Source organism: Buteo buteo, chromosome 5, assembly GCF_964188355.1.
Source record: "Buteo buteo chromosome 5, bButBut1.hap1.1, whole genome shotgun sequence".
NCBI classification, from domain to species: Eukaryota; Metazoa; Chordata; class Aves; order Accipitriformes; family Accipitridae; genus Buteo; species Buteo buteo.
In genome coordinates, this window is record NC_134175.1 from 34790268 (window position 1) to 34802626 (window position 12359).

Below are 12359 nucleotides of genomic sequence, written 5' to 3' on the forward strand. Positions count from 1 at the left end.
TCTGAACTGTGTTATTGAAAATACATATGGCATTAACCACAGAATGTTAGGAAATAAGTAACACTTTGGAAATATGAATAAGCAGCATGAGTTACATGGGGAAAAAATTCTTTGTCACAATCCCTTTCTGTTTTGGAAATTTTGAGTAGTTGAGGTTTTATCTTGTTAGGAAACACTATTGTTTTTGAGCTCAGTTCTGCCCTTCATATACAGTGTATCAGGAACAAAGTATTTTAGCCTTCTTATCCTTTTTTTCCTCCATGGCTTCTGTCAACAGGATGGATCTTATTCAGAAACTTTATCTTATATAAAGTACTTTACTGTTGTGACAAGAACTGGGGAGAGAGGGGAACTGAGTTTATGGGAAAATAAGGCATGGTTTATATCACTGTTTTTTCCAGACAATTAATTTTAATCTCTTTTCAAAAATCCCCCCCACCAAGACTAATGTAAGGAATGCCCAGATCAGCTGCTGCCTCACCAAGGCTGGTGTAATGGTTGGGGTTCAAATTCCAGCCCGTACTGTTAGGCTAAGGTGGTAACTTGACTACCTTTGGTGGTAATACTTGGAGGTTTTTCCTCTGTAAAACATTAGCCCAAGTTCTGCTGGACAGTTTGGTGTGGCAGGAAACCTATCTCACCTACTACATTTTCAATTTTCAAAGAAGCCAGAGGAGCTGATGCACCCAGCTGCTACTGAATTCCAGTAAGATTTGGGTACTCAGTCCTTGTTAACCTTCTCTGAAGAATCATAGTCCTTGTGCCTGACCTACACACTGAGGCACCACCATTCTGGACTCCTTTCCTCACCCTCTTATTTTTCCCTTCTTGGTGTTAAGCACAGGAGAGAAATGCAAGACTAGTGCAGGGAGAAAGATGAGGTGATTCAGCAGACTCCACATGGAAAATCAAGAAGGCCTAAGCCCAACTTGCAAATTCTAGTCACTGGTCTAAGTTTCATGTCAAACCTAGTAAATATTCCGTCAGTTTGTGGCCACCTTTGGCAGTTGACATTTACCACACAGGCTGAGGCAGCAGCAAGAAGGAAGCTGAGCTGGGCCTGGGTCTGTGGCTGAGCCTGGCTGCCCTGAGCAGGCTATGGAGGCCAAGCAGAGGAAGGCCCAGGGCCAGGCACTGCTGTCTCCTCTGGCATGGGCACTGGGTGAAATGGCTGGGAAGCTACAGGCAGTGAGAGGACGACAGGCTTTGTTTTGTAGCTCAGTTCAGCTGCTGCCATCCCTGGTGCCTTTCTGTACATAACACATAGCCTGAGCCCATGGCTGCGGGGCACAGCATTCTGCACAAGTCCTTGGTTGGTGTTTGCTTCCAGCATGCTGGATGACTACAATAAAGGGTATGAGATCACTTTTTTTTTTTTTTCCCAATAACACATCTGAAATGCCTGGCCCAGCCTTATGCTCAGGTTAATCATCTGAAAGAATGATTACTGTCTCTGTGGTAGGAGCACTGGAAGGATTTCCTTTTTGAGATCATCCTTCTGAGACCTGGACATCGCTAATAAGCAGTTGTGCATTGCAGGGTGTGTGGAGATGTACTACAAAGGATCCAACCTCGCCAGGAGATGCCAGCAAGCCCGAAAGCATGGGGGGGTGCTGGGAAAGAGCAACGAGCAGCGAAGAAAGGAGGCGACAGCGCAGAGCGCTCCAGAAGGACCCGGGTACCTGCGGGATACCAGGCTGTGCAGGGACAGGCTAAACGGCGCTACTGGCCCAGAAAACGGTGCCTCGTTTAAACGTTTCTGTCCCTTTTCGGCCGGGACCGCGCTGGTACGGGCCGCGCGGCCGCTAGGGGGCAGCGTGCCTGTTCCCCGCCGACCGTCCTTCCCGCCCGCCGCGGCCGGCCGTTATTCCCCCTCCCGCCGGCTCCCCGCAGTAGGGCCGATGGCCGGTGTGGAGACCCTCCTGAGGGGAAGGAGCAGGGCGCGGTCTGCCTGCGCCTTCCCCTCCTTCCCCTGCACTCCCCAGAGCGGCTCTGGGGCAGACCGGTAGTGAGGATATTTGGGTAAAGCCAGTCTAATGAGCACAGCATAGTTCTACTTCCCTTTTCGAGCGTTTCTTCTCTCTGCTGAGGGATCTCTTATGTAACTTGACACCGCGGTCTCAAGAGAAGTTTTCCCTGTTTTCAGTTGACCTCATTTCAGTGAGCTAAATAAAATATGTGCAATTGGTGGTTTAAGCAGTTTCAGAATTTGCGCTGGGCCTGTAGATATTTACTTCTCTAAGCTCTCTTACCTAGGCTACTCAAGTTTATAGTTTTCTCAGAAAAAAGTAATTCTCACATGTGGAAGACATTAAACAATATTTGTTTCTGCTTCTTGTTTTGCATTCTTACACCATCCTTTATTATTTCAGAAAGTAAACATACATACATTATATATAAACAATAAAGCTATTAGATATTCTTTTCATTTCTCTGTAAAGAGTAGAAATAAGGTCATGACTATGTCCTGAGAATGTGAGGATTGCCAAAATACACAGTAGAAACTTTTCAGAGAAAAACAGTACATATCGAGTAACTGTTGAGTCATAAAACCCTTAAGTTAGTGTAAGCAGATGTTGGTTACAGCTCACATTGATGGGAAGTATATAATCACCACCCCTATAGCCACCCACTGTCCATTTCTAGTCCAAGAACTTCCCCGAAAGCGTGTTTCTAATTTTATGGAAACCCTTTGAAATTTGGCACAGTTTTCAAAAGTATGTAGGGGAAAAAAAAGTCTGCCAGAGGTTTAGCCTCCGACTGTGAAAACAGACACTGCCTTTTCAAACTCCTCTCCTAGATCACTGACCAACACCCAGAAGAGAGAATTTACATTCTTTTAGAATACAACAGGAAAATGAAGGTCTGTATGCTGCTAAATTCAGCTTTTGGTAACATTTACATCTGTTGTTTTAAACTGTCAGCTATTGCACAAGACCAGGCTCAGATGTAAGAGTATTTGTTTTAAAGAAAAAGGGAAGAGAAGTCTTTTCAAATGTACTGCAGGGACATTTTTGCTTGTTGCTTAGACGGATTACAGCAGTTAAAGAGAGTGGGAGGATTTAATTATTTACAAGCCATAGAAGTGTGCTTCAGGCAATATTAGAACTGTAATTATTGTTTGTTTCTGCCCTGCAGACCCGGCTAAAAATCATATTTGGCGTGGTTATATGCCTTTTGCTTTCCTTATTACTTATGTGTATTATACTGCTTCCATCAAGAGGTAAGGCATTTGTAATCTAATGTATTGTAAAACACAATATCTTTACAGCTACTATGACTTCTAAAGTTCACAAAAGTTTGTCAAATCATCTTTAGGATTGTCTTGTCAGAATTTTTATGGCTTTATCACTTCACAGAAATGTACCTACAGCTGAAATATCCTGAAGGTAGGATTGAAATGCCAGCAGATGTTGAAACAAGGAACTCCTTGAAGTGAAAAACACCAGAATTAACTTTATTGTGCATGATATATAATGTTCTTAGACAGGACTGCAAAAATAATTCTCAGATCTCCTCACATTATGTTATTTTTTATATTAGGGGTTAGGAGACTCTCACAAACTGTTAGTAATTTCCTTTAGCTTGGTGAACTTGTATTTGGTTTTAAATGGTTATGTAATAATTATAGAAGGTCTCTATCCAATTACAAGTTAAACATTTTGTTGTAGGTGGGGTATGATGAATTGTTTGTGAACATACTTAAGATTGCATTTGAAAATTAAAGTCAGCATTGTATAAAACAGGGATGCATAGTTTGCTCTAGTATTATTATGCTAGCTGTAGGTAAATCAACACGGTGTGGTCTGCTGAGTCCTCTGGTAAAGTTTAAGTGAGTGTGGTTTGAAATTTAGAGCCTGAGTGGTACTGACTTGATGGTATTTTTTTACTGTGAGAGGTGTAGTAAGGCCAATATAAGTATTTACGTGGCCCTTTCGCTATAGCAGATTAATTGAATGCCTCTGAAATAATTAAAATAGTAATAAAAAGCCTATATTCCAGTAACAGCATCTATTTAAAGGGATTTGTTTTTCTATTACTATTCTTTGTTCATGTGTTGGCAGGGTGACTGAGATGAAGAAATCAGTTTTGCATTTACAACTAAATGTTATAAAATCAGCCATTTGCTTAAATCTTGTGAAAGTTAAGTCCTGAAGTTAATATGCAGGTTTTGTGAAAGGTGAAATCTCTTTCCTACCTGATATTTCTGTGGAGTTTGTTTATCATGGGTTGTTTTCTAGAGAGAAGGGTTGGAGGTTTCTGAAGCAGTTAGGGTTGATTCTGATATGCAGCATGTGAATATGAGGACAGATTATATCAAGGTGGGAGGCAGCGCTGGGAAGAAGTACAGAGTGACAGGTTTGACTTTTACTGTCAATGATGGGGTACCAGATTTTTTGGCTAGCTTAAGCATGGTCAAATCTGAGCTTTGATTACTAGATAAATGTATGGTATCGAGTCAGACTCACTCATACCAAGTCTGCATGTTAAGATGGCAGAATATTTTTATGAGATTTAAACAAAAAAGCAGTGAGGAAACAAAGAGGCTGGAGACAAAGGATCAGTTTGGCAGCCTGAAGAAGTTGCTAAAGATCATGGAAGGTACTGTAGGAGGAAGTGAATGTAATTTTCCCTTCTGAAGTTATCACATACCAGCTCACTGGTCTTATTCTGAGTCTCTTCAGTACCTGAGCCATTACCAAGATCTCTTTTCATCTCTATAATTTCTTGGAATACTGACTTGGTAACCAGTCATATCAGACATCACATTTAGATCCAGTAGGACGATAAAGAATTTATCTTACTTTACAGAATGCTTTTGAAGGAGCATTTTAGACAATTATGGAATACACAGTTATGGAATACACAATTATGTTGAACACTTCTGATTATGGCTTCTTATTCTCAGGTGGAACTGCAAGTGATGCGGTTATCTGTTTGAATGCCTAAACCTTTTCAAATTCTTAGTAGTCTGCTGATCTACTAGTTGTAAATGGAAGAAATATAAATTAATTTTGCAGTTACAGATTTTGCAAGTCAAAGAGACAGGAAATAGCTACAGAGATGGAATGTTCTTTGTACATTCCACCTTTACTAGTGCTTAACTGAAAGGATGTGGCAATCTAGAAAGACCATTTCATATGAGAAATGCATAGACACAGACCGACTAAATTTCTGCTTAAGAAATCGGCAAAGAAAAATGTTGTCTGTAATTCTGAAAGAACTGGAAGAAATATTTAGTGCTGGTTTGTCTGCTAAGTTTCATGTTCTTCAAGCTTCTCAAAATATGATAGCTGGTTTTGGTTTACAAATGGAAGAGTATAAAAATGTGAAAAATTCTCAAAAGTTATACTGGAAAATAATTTTCTGTTTGCAGAGGATAGTAAGGGGGAAATAGTTGCAGTTATTATGCAATTTCTGTGGGGCTCAGAAGAGCAAGGGGGGCAATCTCAATATAGGGAATGGCATCTATGCCTAAGAAATTAGTGACAGGTTTTTGACATTTCCTTGAGTTAGGAATGTGCTATGTGATTTACCTAACTATGATAACTCAGCTATGATAACCAAACTCTAAACATTTCAGAAAGGTTCTTTTCACTTGTACACTGGTGTACCTAGTCCTGTTCTTCTGCAGCATAAACAAGATAGAAAATACCTGTCTGCAATTGAAAAGCAATAGGGGAACCACAGGCACAGTTAGAATTAACTAAATGTATTGGTTAGGCTACAAATTAATCTTTTCTTCTGCTATTTTTAATGATTATCCAGAATCCTGCCTGTCAATGTTTCTGTTCCAATTGTACACTTGACCTAGGCCTGAGACGAAGACCCTGGTTCTCTGATGTTGCAGATTAGGTCATGGGGCATACTTCTCAGCCAGGAAGCAGCAGCCAGTTTCTTAGGAACTGGTGGTGATCTTTGCTGCACCCCAGCCAAATCCATTTTCTGATTCAATAAATGCCTCTCTGTGTTCCGATGCAAAGTCAAACAGGGTGGCTTCCATCATTGTGGAGTGGAAGAAAAATGGTTCCAGTCAGGAATTCAGTTGCTGGCACTGTATTCTGCTGGAGGTGGTGGTGTTAGTTGCTGCTTTCTAATTGAAATGGGTGCCTGGATGTTTGACTTAAAACAGAAATAAAGAGAAATTTGCATCTTCTTGGCCATCTATCAAAATTGGCAAGTGACAATTAGAGATTATAAACTTACAGCTGTTGCTGAAGTTTCTTGTAATTGAAAATCAATAGTTTATTGTGACAGTGTGCTTCCACCAAAATCTGGTGGTTCAGTCTTAGCTAAGAGTTCAGGCTCAGATCTAAGTAATAGTGTAAACCTAGCTACAGTGATCTGTACACTGGTGGCAGAGAGCTATCATAAGGTATTAGAACAGAGTAATAAAAACCAATATTAAGATGGATTAGACTAATTCATACGTCTTCTGTTTGGTACTTCAGACTGCATTAAAAAATGGTAGGAATTCATACTAAAATCTTTCTAGATAAGTATTCAAAAACCAATATGCTCCATTAGTTTATGTTCCCTTAACAGAGTTCATTCTGCTATACTTGTGCAGCTGTGGTCTGTGACAATATTCCTAGGACTGTGGTCTGGGTGGGCCTTTTCTTTCCAAATCCGACTAGTGCTTTGAAGAAACTCTTTGTTGCTTAGATTCTTAAATCAGCAGGAAGTGCTTACCCAAAACAGGCTCAATTAATTTTCTGTGCTTATTCATATGCTGGTGGCAGAATAAATACTCTGGTTTAGGACTAATTTAAAGGGGTTAGCACAACAATCTTACCGTTCCAAGTCCATGCTTAGAAATAATGTATGACGGCTATGACCTAAGGTAAATTTTTATACTAGCTTTTCTTTATAAACATATTTTCTGAAAATTTAATTTCTGATAACTGAAAGGGATTATAATGATTCTTTCTTAGTGTATAGTTAGACAGAGGCTTTTTTCCTAAGCACCACACAGCTGCTTGCTCCCTCCCTCCCCCCCGCAGTGAGATGGGGGAGAGAATTGGAAGAGTAAAAGTGAGAAAACTCATGGGTTGAGATAAAGACAGTTTAATAGGTAAAGCAAAAGCCGTGCACACAAGCAAAGCAAAACAAGGAATTCATTCACTACTTCCCATCAGCAGGCAGGTGTTCAGCCATCTCCAGAAAATCAGGGCTCCATCATGCATAACTGTTACTTGGGAAGACAAATGCCATAACTCTGAACATCCCTCCCTTTCTTCTTCCTTCCCCAACTTTATATGCTGAGCATGACATCTTATGGTATGGAATATCCCTTTGGTCAGTTGGGGTCAGCTGTCCCAGCTGTATCCCCTCCCAACTTCTTGTGCATCTTCTTGCTGGCAGAACATGGGAAACTGAAAATCCTTGACTTAGTCTAAACACTACTTAGCAACAACTAAAAACATCAGTGTGTTATCAACATTGTTCTCATACTAAATCCAAAACACAACACAATACCAGCTGCTAGGAAGAAAATTGACTCTATCCCAGCCGAAACCAGGACAACCATGTTGTGGAATAAGCCAATAGGGCTTTGAAATCCAAAGCAAGGGTTGTGTTGGTCTACCCACATCCAATCTTTTAAAGGGAATAATCCTAATAATACAACAGGATTTCACAGTGATAGATTGGTATGCATAAAGTTCATCTGAGTTTAATATAATTGACAGTTCTGCTTTCTGTGTTTTATTAAGCTCCCTCATAACAGTACTGAACTGAACGGCAAAGGAGAAGGTATCTGGATAAAGCCAGTGACAATTAATAGATGCTTACAGGCTTTTATCACCACAATTATACATGTATGTTGAATACACTCAAATACATGAGTGAGTAATTATGATCATGGAATATATAAAGCAAGTTACACTGAAGCAAAATAACTAAATCAATGCACAGAGAAATACAGAACTGCAGCCTCTAAATGAATGCAAATAGACCACAAAGGATTAAAATTGAGACAATGGGGTGATGAAAGGAAAAAAGCAAAGCTGAAATTTGGTAAGCTTTCATTTCTGTATTTGGCTCTGCTGTTTGCTTCCTTTTTGTCCCTGGGCATCTTTTTTCATCTTTGTTATTTCATAGAGAAACGAAACACTACTAAAGAATTTACCAAGCTTACCAACAGCCATCCAAATAACTGTCTATATAGTGCTGCAGACATTTAAAGTACTTTTCATGTTAGGGTCTATTCTGCGAATAGAGATTTAGAATACTATTGCTGAACCGGTCTTTAGTTACAAAAGAAAGAATCGGCAACAATTGTAGGAAACAATTAAAGATGCTGCTTTTAATTAAAGCATTTTAAAGATATCTTCTGTTGCCTAGAAACAACCATTCAAAATTATAAATAATCAAGTAAGAAATAGTTGTGTTCAGATTTTTTGCAGTCTACTGGTAGAAATTAAGATAGGCATGGACACATTTTGAAAATCATTACCAGTCATAATAAATTATCACAGAATATTAAGTATGTAAGGGTGAGATGGCTAACAGAGTAAAGGTTTAAATTAGAGCTAGGAAAATTAGACCAGAGATGAGACATTTGTGGTATTGCTTGTCTTTTTAGTAAAAAATCCTCTTAAACTGAGAGAAGGAACCAGGAAATTTTACCAGAGTAAGGTGTCAAACAGGACTGCAAATTTAAGCCTCCTATACGCACAACCATGGAAACAGATCTTAGTAGTGGATTTCTTTTGCTAATAGGCATATTCACTTAGAGAATTTAAACTGAAAGCTAGTGATAAATAATCATCGCTCAATATAAATAGAAGTGCATTCTTCTTTGGAATTATTTTCCATGCCTTTTTTTAAGAGTTTGCCATCTTCTGTGCTTATCATTAACGTATCAAAGATGTCTAATATACAGTCATGGTATTAGCAAGAGGATTTAACTTCTTATTGAACTTCTTGGGATATTTTCTGGACATATTGCTAGCTTGGAGTTTATACTGATAGGTTTTCGCCTATGGATTGGCATTCAATTTTATTTCTCATGACAGCTTTCTTCTGCATTAGTGCAGACAAGGCTAGTGTCAACAGTCAACCTGACATGTGTATTCTACAGTAAGTAATAGTCACTTAGCAGAAGAAAACATTTATTATCATTACAAAGTACCATAGAAGGGAATATGAAGAAACATTTCAAGGAAGTCAGTGTGATCTTAACAGAGAGGGCAGATGTAATGAGGAAGTGATGGAGCATGATATGAAACCTGAGGGTAACAAGTCATCTTGATTATCTGACTGTCATCTGAGAGCTTTGAAGGAACAAACAGGGGAAGTGGCAGATATCAACTAGGCTGCAGTGTGACATCTCCACTACCTCTGAAGACCATGGCAAAAGTCCCCTTGATTTTAAAGGAGAAAAGTATAGAATCCAGAATGCCTAGACTTACAAGCTGCCATTACTATGGTACTGAACTTTAAAAACTGGCCTTTATCAGAAATGTTCCTGTGTCTTTTAAGGATTAAATATTTTGAGTACTCTTTCTCTTGTGAACTGCATTGTTTCTCTTTTTTGCCTTTTTTTACATTTTTATAATGGAATTTTTCATTTCCATGCACTTAGCAAGCCAGCATTTTCAGCATTACCCTCTTCTCATCCAGCTGATTGTCCTTAAATTTTGTTTTTAAAATCTGCCCTAGCTTAAGGTGTTTAGCTTTGGGAAGAAACATAGTCAAGACAAGAGCCACAAAACCAGCCACAATTTTGTGTATTATTTTTATGCAGTGCTCTGATCTGCTTAGAAATCAAATACCTGGCTTCTGTCCTGTCTTTTCTCCAGAATCATTGCCAATTTTCTTTTGCAGCGTTAAATAAAATGTTGATGTTTGTTTTCACTCATTCACTACTTTTGAGCATTATTTTTATCTGCATACCTTAATCTATTTTTTTCATGTGGCTACTAAGAAATATATGTGGATGGTGATTATTTTGCAAGCCTTATATCTGTCTTCTAACACTGGTTGATGAGGCATTTATGAAATTTGGCAGTAGGGGTTTGTATGCACATCCTGTTGTTTGACTCTCTGCTGAATATGTACAGGTCCCTATTAAAATAGTTGTCTCTACATACCACAGAAGTTCATGAAACCCATGCTTTAAAAAAAACTTTGATTTGTCTTTTGTGTGGAAAAGGCTTTTCTTGGACTCACAAGTCTAGAAGTAAATATGTCTGAGTGAATAAATGACTGAGTGGAATAAATTAGTTTGTCTAGTTTCTAATTTTTTTATTCCTAAAGGTGAGTCCTTCAGAAGCTAAAGGACCTTATCAGAACAGTAAGAGAACTTTCTTTTCTTCTGTGCCTACTCTCTGCATACCTCCAGGATTATACTATCCTCGCTGTTCCCTGGTGCTAAATATAGAAAAAAAGGAAATATTGGACTAGTAATTACTAGTTCTTTTTTCTTTTTTTTTTTCCCACTTCACAGCACTGCATTAACAGAAACTTTCTGTCTTATTCTTAGTTGTCAACACCAATGATGGTCCCAGGGCTCTTACATTGGAGGATTATTTGAGTGGAAACTTCCAATATAAAACATTTTTTCCATATTGGGTGTCAGGTAAGTAAAACCTTTTCTCAAAAGTACATAAGCCTTTCTAATATGCATTTCCAGACTGGTTTACACAGACTCAGAAATGTATTTTCCTTCCAGCTTTACTATGAATAAATGCTAACTATGAAATTAAACAATCTGCTAGTCAAAACTTATGGTTAAAATTTACTATTCTGTCAGTCATTCTAGAAATTCTAGGTATTTGATGTTTCAACAGACATGTTTGAGTCAAATATAAACTATAATTTTACAGAGGCCTTCAGTGTTTTATTTCTTTTACTGTCATATTCATTGAAGCAAGTGAAAGAAATATGTCAATGTATCAGTCATTTCTGAAGCAATCTCCTTTTTTGTGTTTGTAACAGCACTTTTTCATGTACCATTTGTAATAATTGAGGCAGCCTGTCTTACAGGCCCCATTCTTCTTTGTTTTCGGTAGTACCTAGCTCTGCCATGAGCCCAGCTGTTCTTATCTCATTTAAGGAAATGCTGACACTGCTGAAATTCCTGAGTTCCAATGAATTGCATTGAAAATAAGGTTGAGTTTCTAAGCACGTTCCTTAAGGTAGAATATAAAGACGTGAAGTTAATTGCTGCTGATATATGTGTCTGTGTGTGGCTGAAATACTAGTCTTGTTATCATTGAATTGCAGCAGCACCGAAAGGCTTGAGCTAGATTGGATTACATTCTGGTACACACACTACTACCGCTCCTATCTATGCACTGCCTCAAGCAATTATTGTTCTCTGACTAGAGACAAGAAACATAGAGCCTGTTCACATGGACTCTTACCAAGTTAGTTTTAACCCACTATTTTGGAACTGAACTGAAGACTTCCAGGACATTGCTAGCAGCAGTTCAAGTTTTACAATTAACAATTTGAAGTATCTTGACATCACTTGTATGATTTAAAAATTAGGTCACCATTTGTTAGAATTCTATCTGAATGTCTGAAGTATGTAGGCAGCATATCACCTAAACCTAATATTCTCTTTCCCTCTTTATATCCTTCTCACTTAGACTTATCTTTCCTCTTAACTGTCACACAGCTCACGCAAAAGTCATGCCATAGATTCCATAGATAGTCATGCCTACAGCATTCCATATGTCTACTTTTCTTTTGAAGCAAGGAGTTAAAATTTAATATCTCTTCCTAAGGGTGCCTGAGATCACCACAAATGCAGTTACACAAATCACAGAAGTGTGCTCAAAAGGTCCAAGGGTGATCTAATTTCCTAAAAATGAGCACCTTATACAATATTTCAGGCTGCTTTTAAACTGTTAAAGTCTCTCTCTCTTCAGCTACACCAAGTGTGTAATTTCTTCTCTCTGTTTATAGCACTGAAAATAATGATGTGAAACTAAAATTCTGATCTTCATTCTCTATCAAACTATGGCTCAGGTCTTGAGCACAGGTAGCATTAAATTCCATTCTCATTGAAGGCCACTCATCTGTGTGAGTAAGGGCAGCATCATTTATGTCATGTTAGTTACATGGTACTGCTGTTATCTGTGGAATCTGTACAAATAAGAATGTTCTGGTGAAATTATAAGCAAAGATCTCAAATGTTTTCTTTAAAACATTTACATTGTGGTACTGACCTTTTAATGGGTCTGTCTCTGGTATTCTTGATCAGACATTACTGAGAATAAAATCTAGCATTTAATTTTAAAGTTAACTAGCTGATTCTGTGTGCAGTGTGTAATCTTGAGAACATACTTTAAGAACCCTGAAGACAGTTTGTTGATAACTCTGTACCTTGGCATCATTAGAAGAAA

General features: G+C 38.4%; 2 protein-coding genes across 2 annotated transcripts in view; both read left to right on the top strand.

Annotated features, from left to right (window-relative positions):
* Window positions 1–1867, top strand: part of IFIH1 (interferon induced with helicase C domain 1) — a 33828-nt gene extending 31961 nt beyond the window's left edge. Inside the window, exon 17 of the mRNA XM_075028564.1 lies at window positions 1540–1867. The gene's annotated coding sequence lies outside the window, so the exon portion shown is untranslated. The remainder of the gene's footprint in view (window positions 1–1539) is intronic.
* A 787-nt stretch (window positions 1868–2654) lies between these two features.
* The window catches only part of FAP (fibroblast activation protein alpha), a 43209-nt gene continuing 33504 nt past the window's right edge, over window positions 2655–12359 (top strand). Inside the window, exons 1-3 of the mRNA XM_075028569.1 lie at window positions 2655–2863; window positions 3139–3223; window positions 10490–10585. Coding sequence (XP_074884670.1) covers window positions 2858–2863; window positions 3139–3223; window positions 10490–10585 — 187 coding nt within the window. The 5' untranslated portion in view covers window positions 2655–2857. The remainder of the gene's footprint in view (window positions 2864–3138; window positions 3224–10489; window positions 10586–12359) is intronic.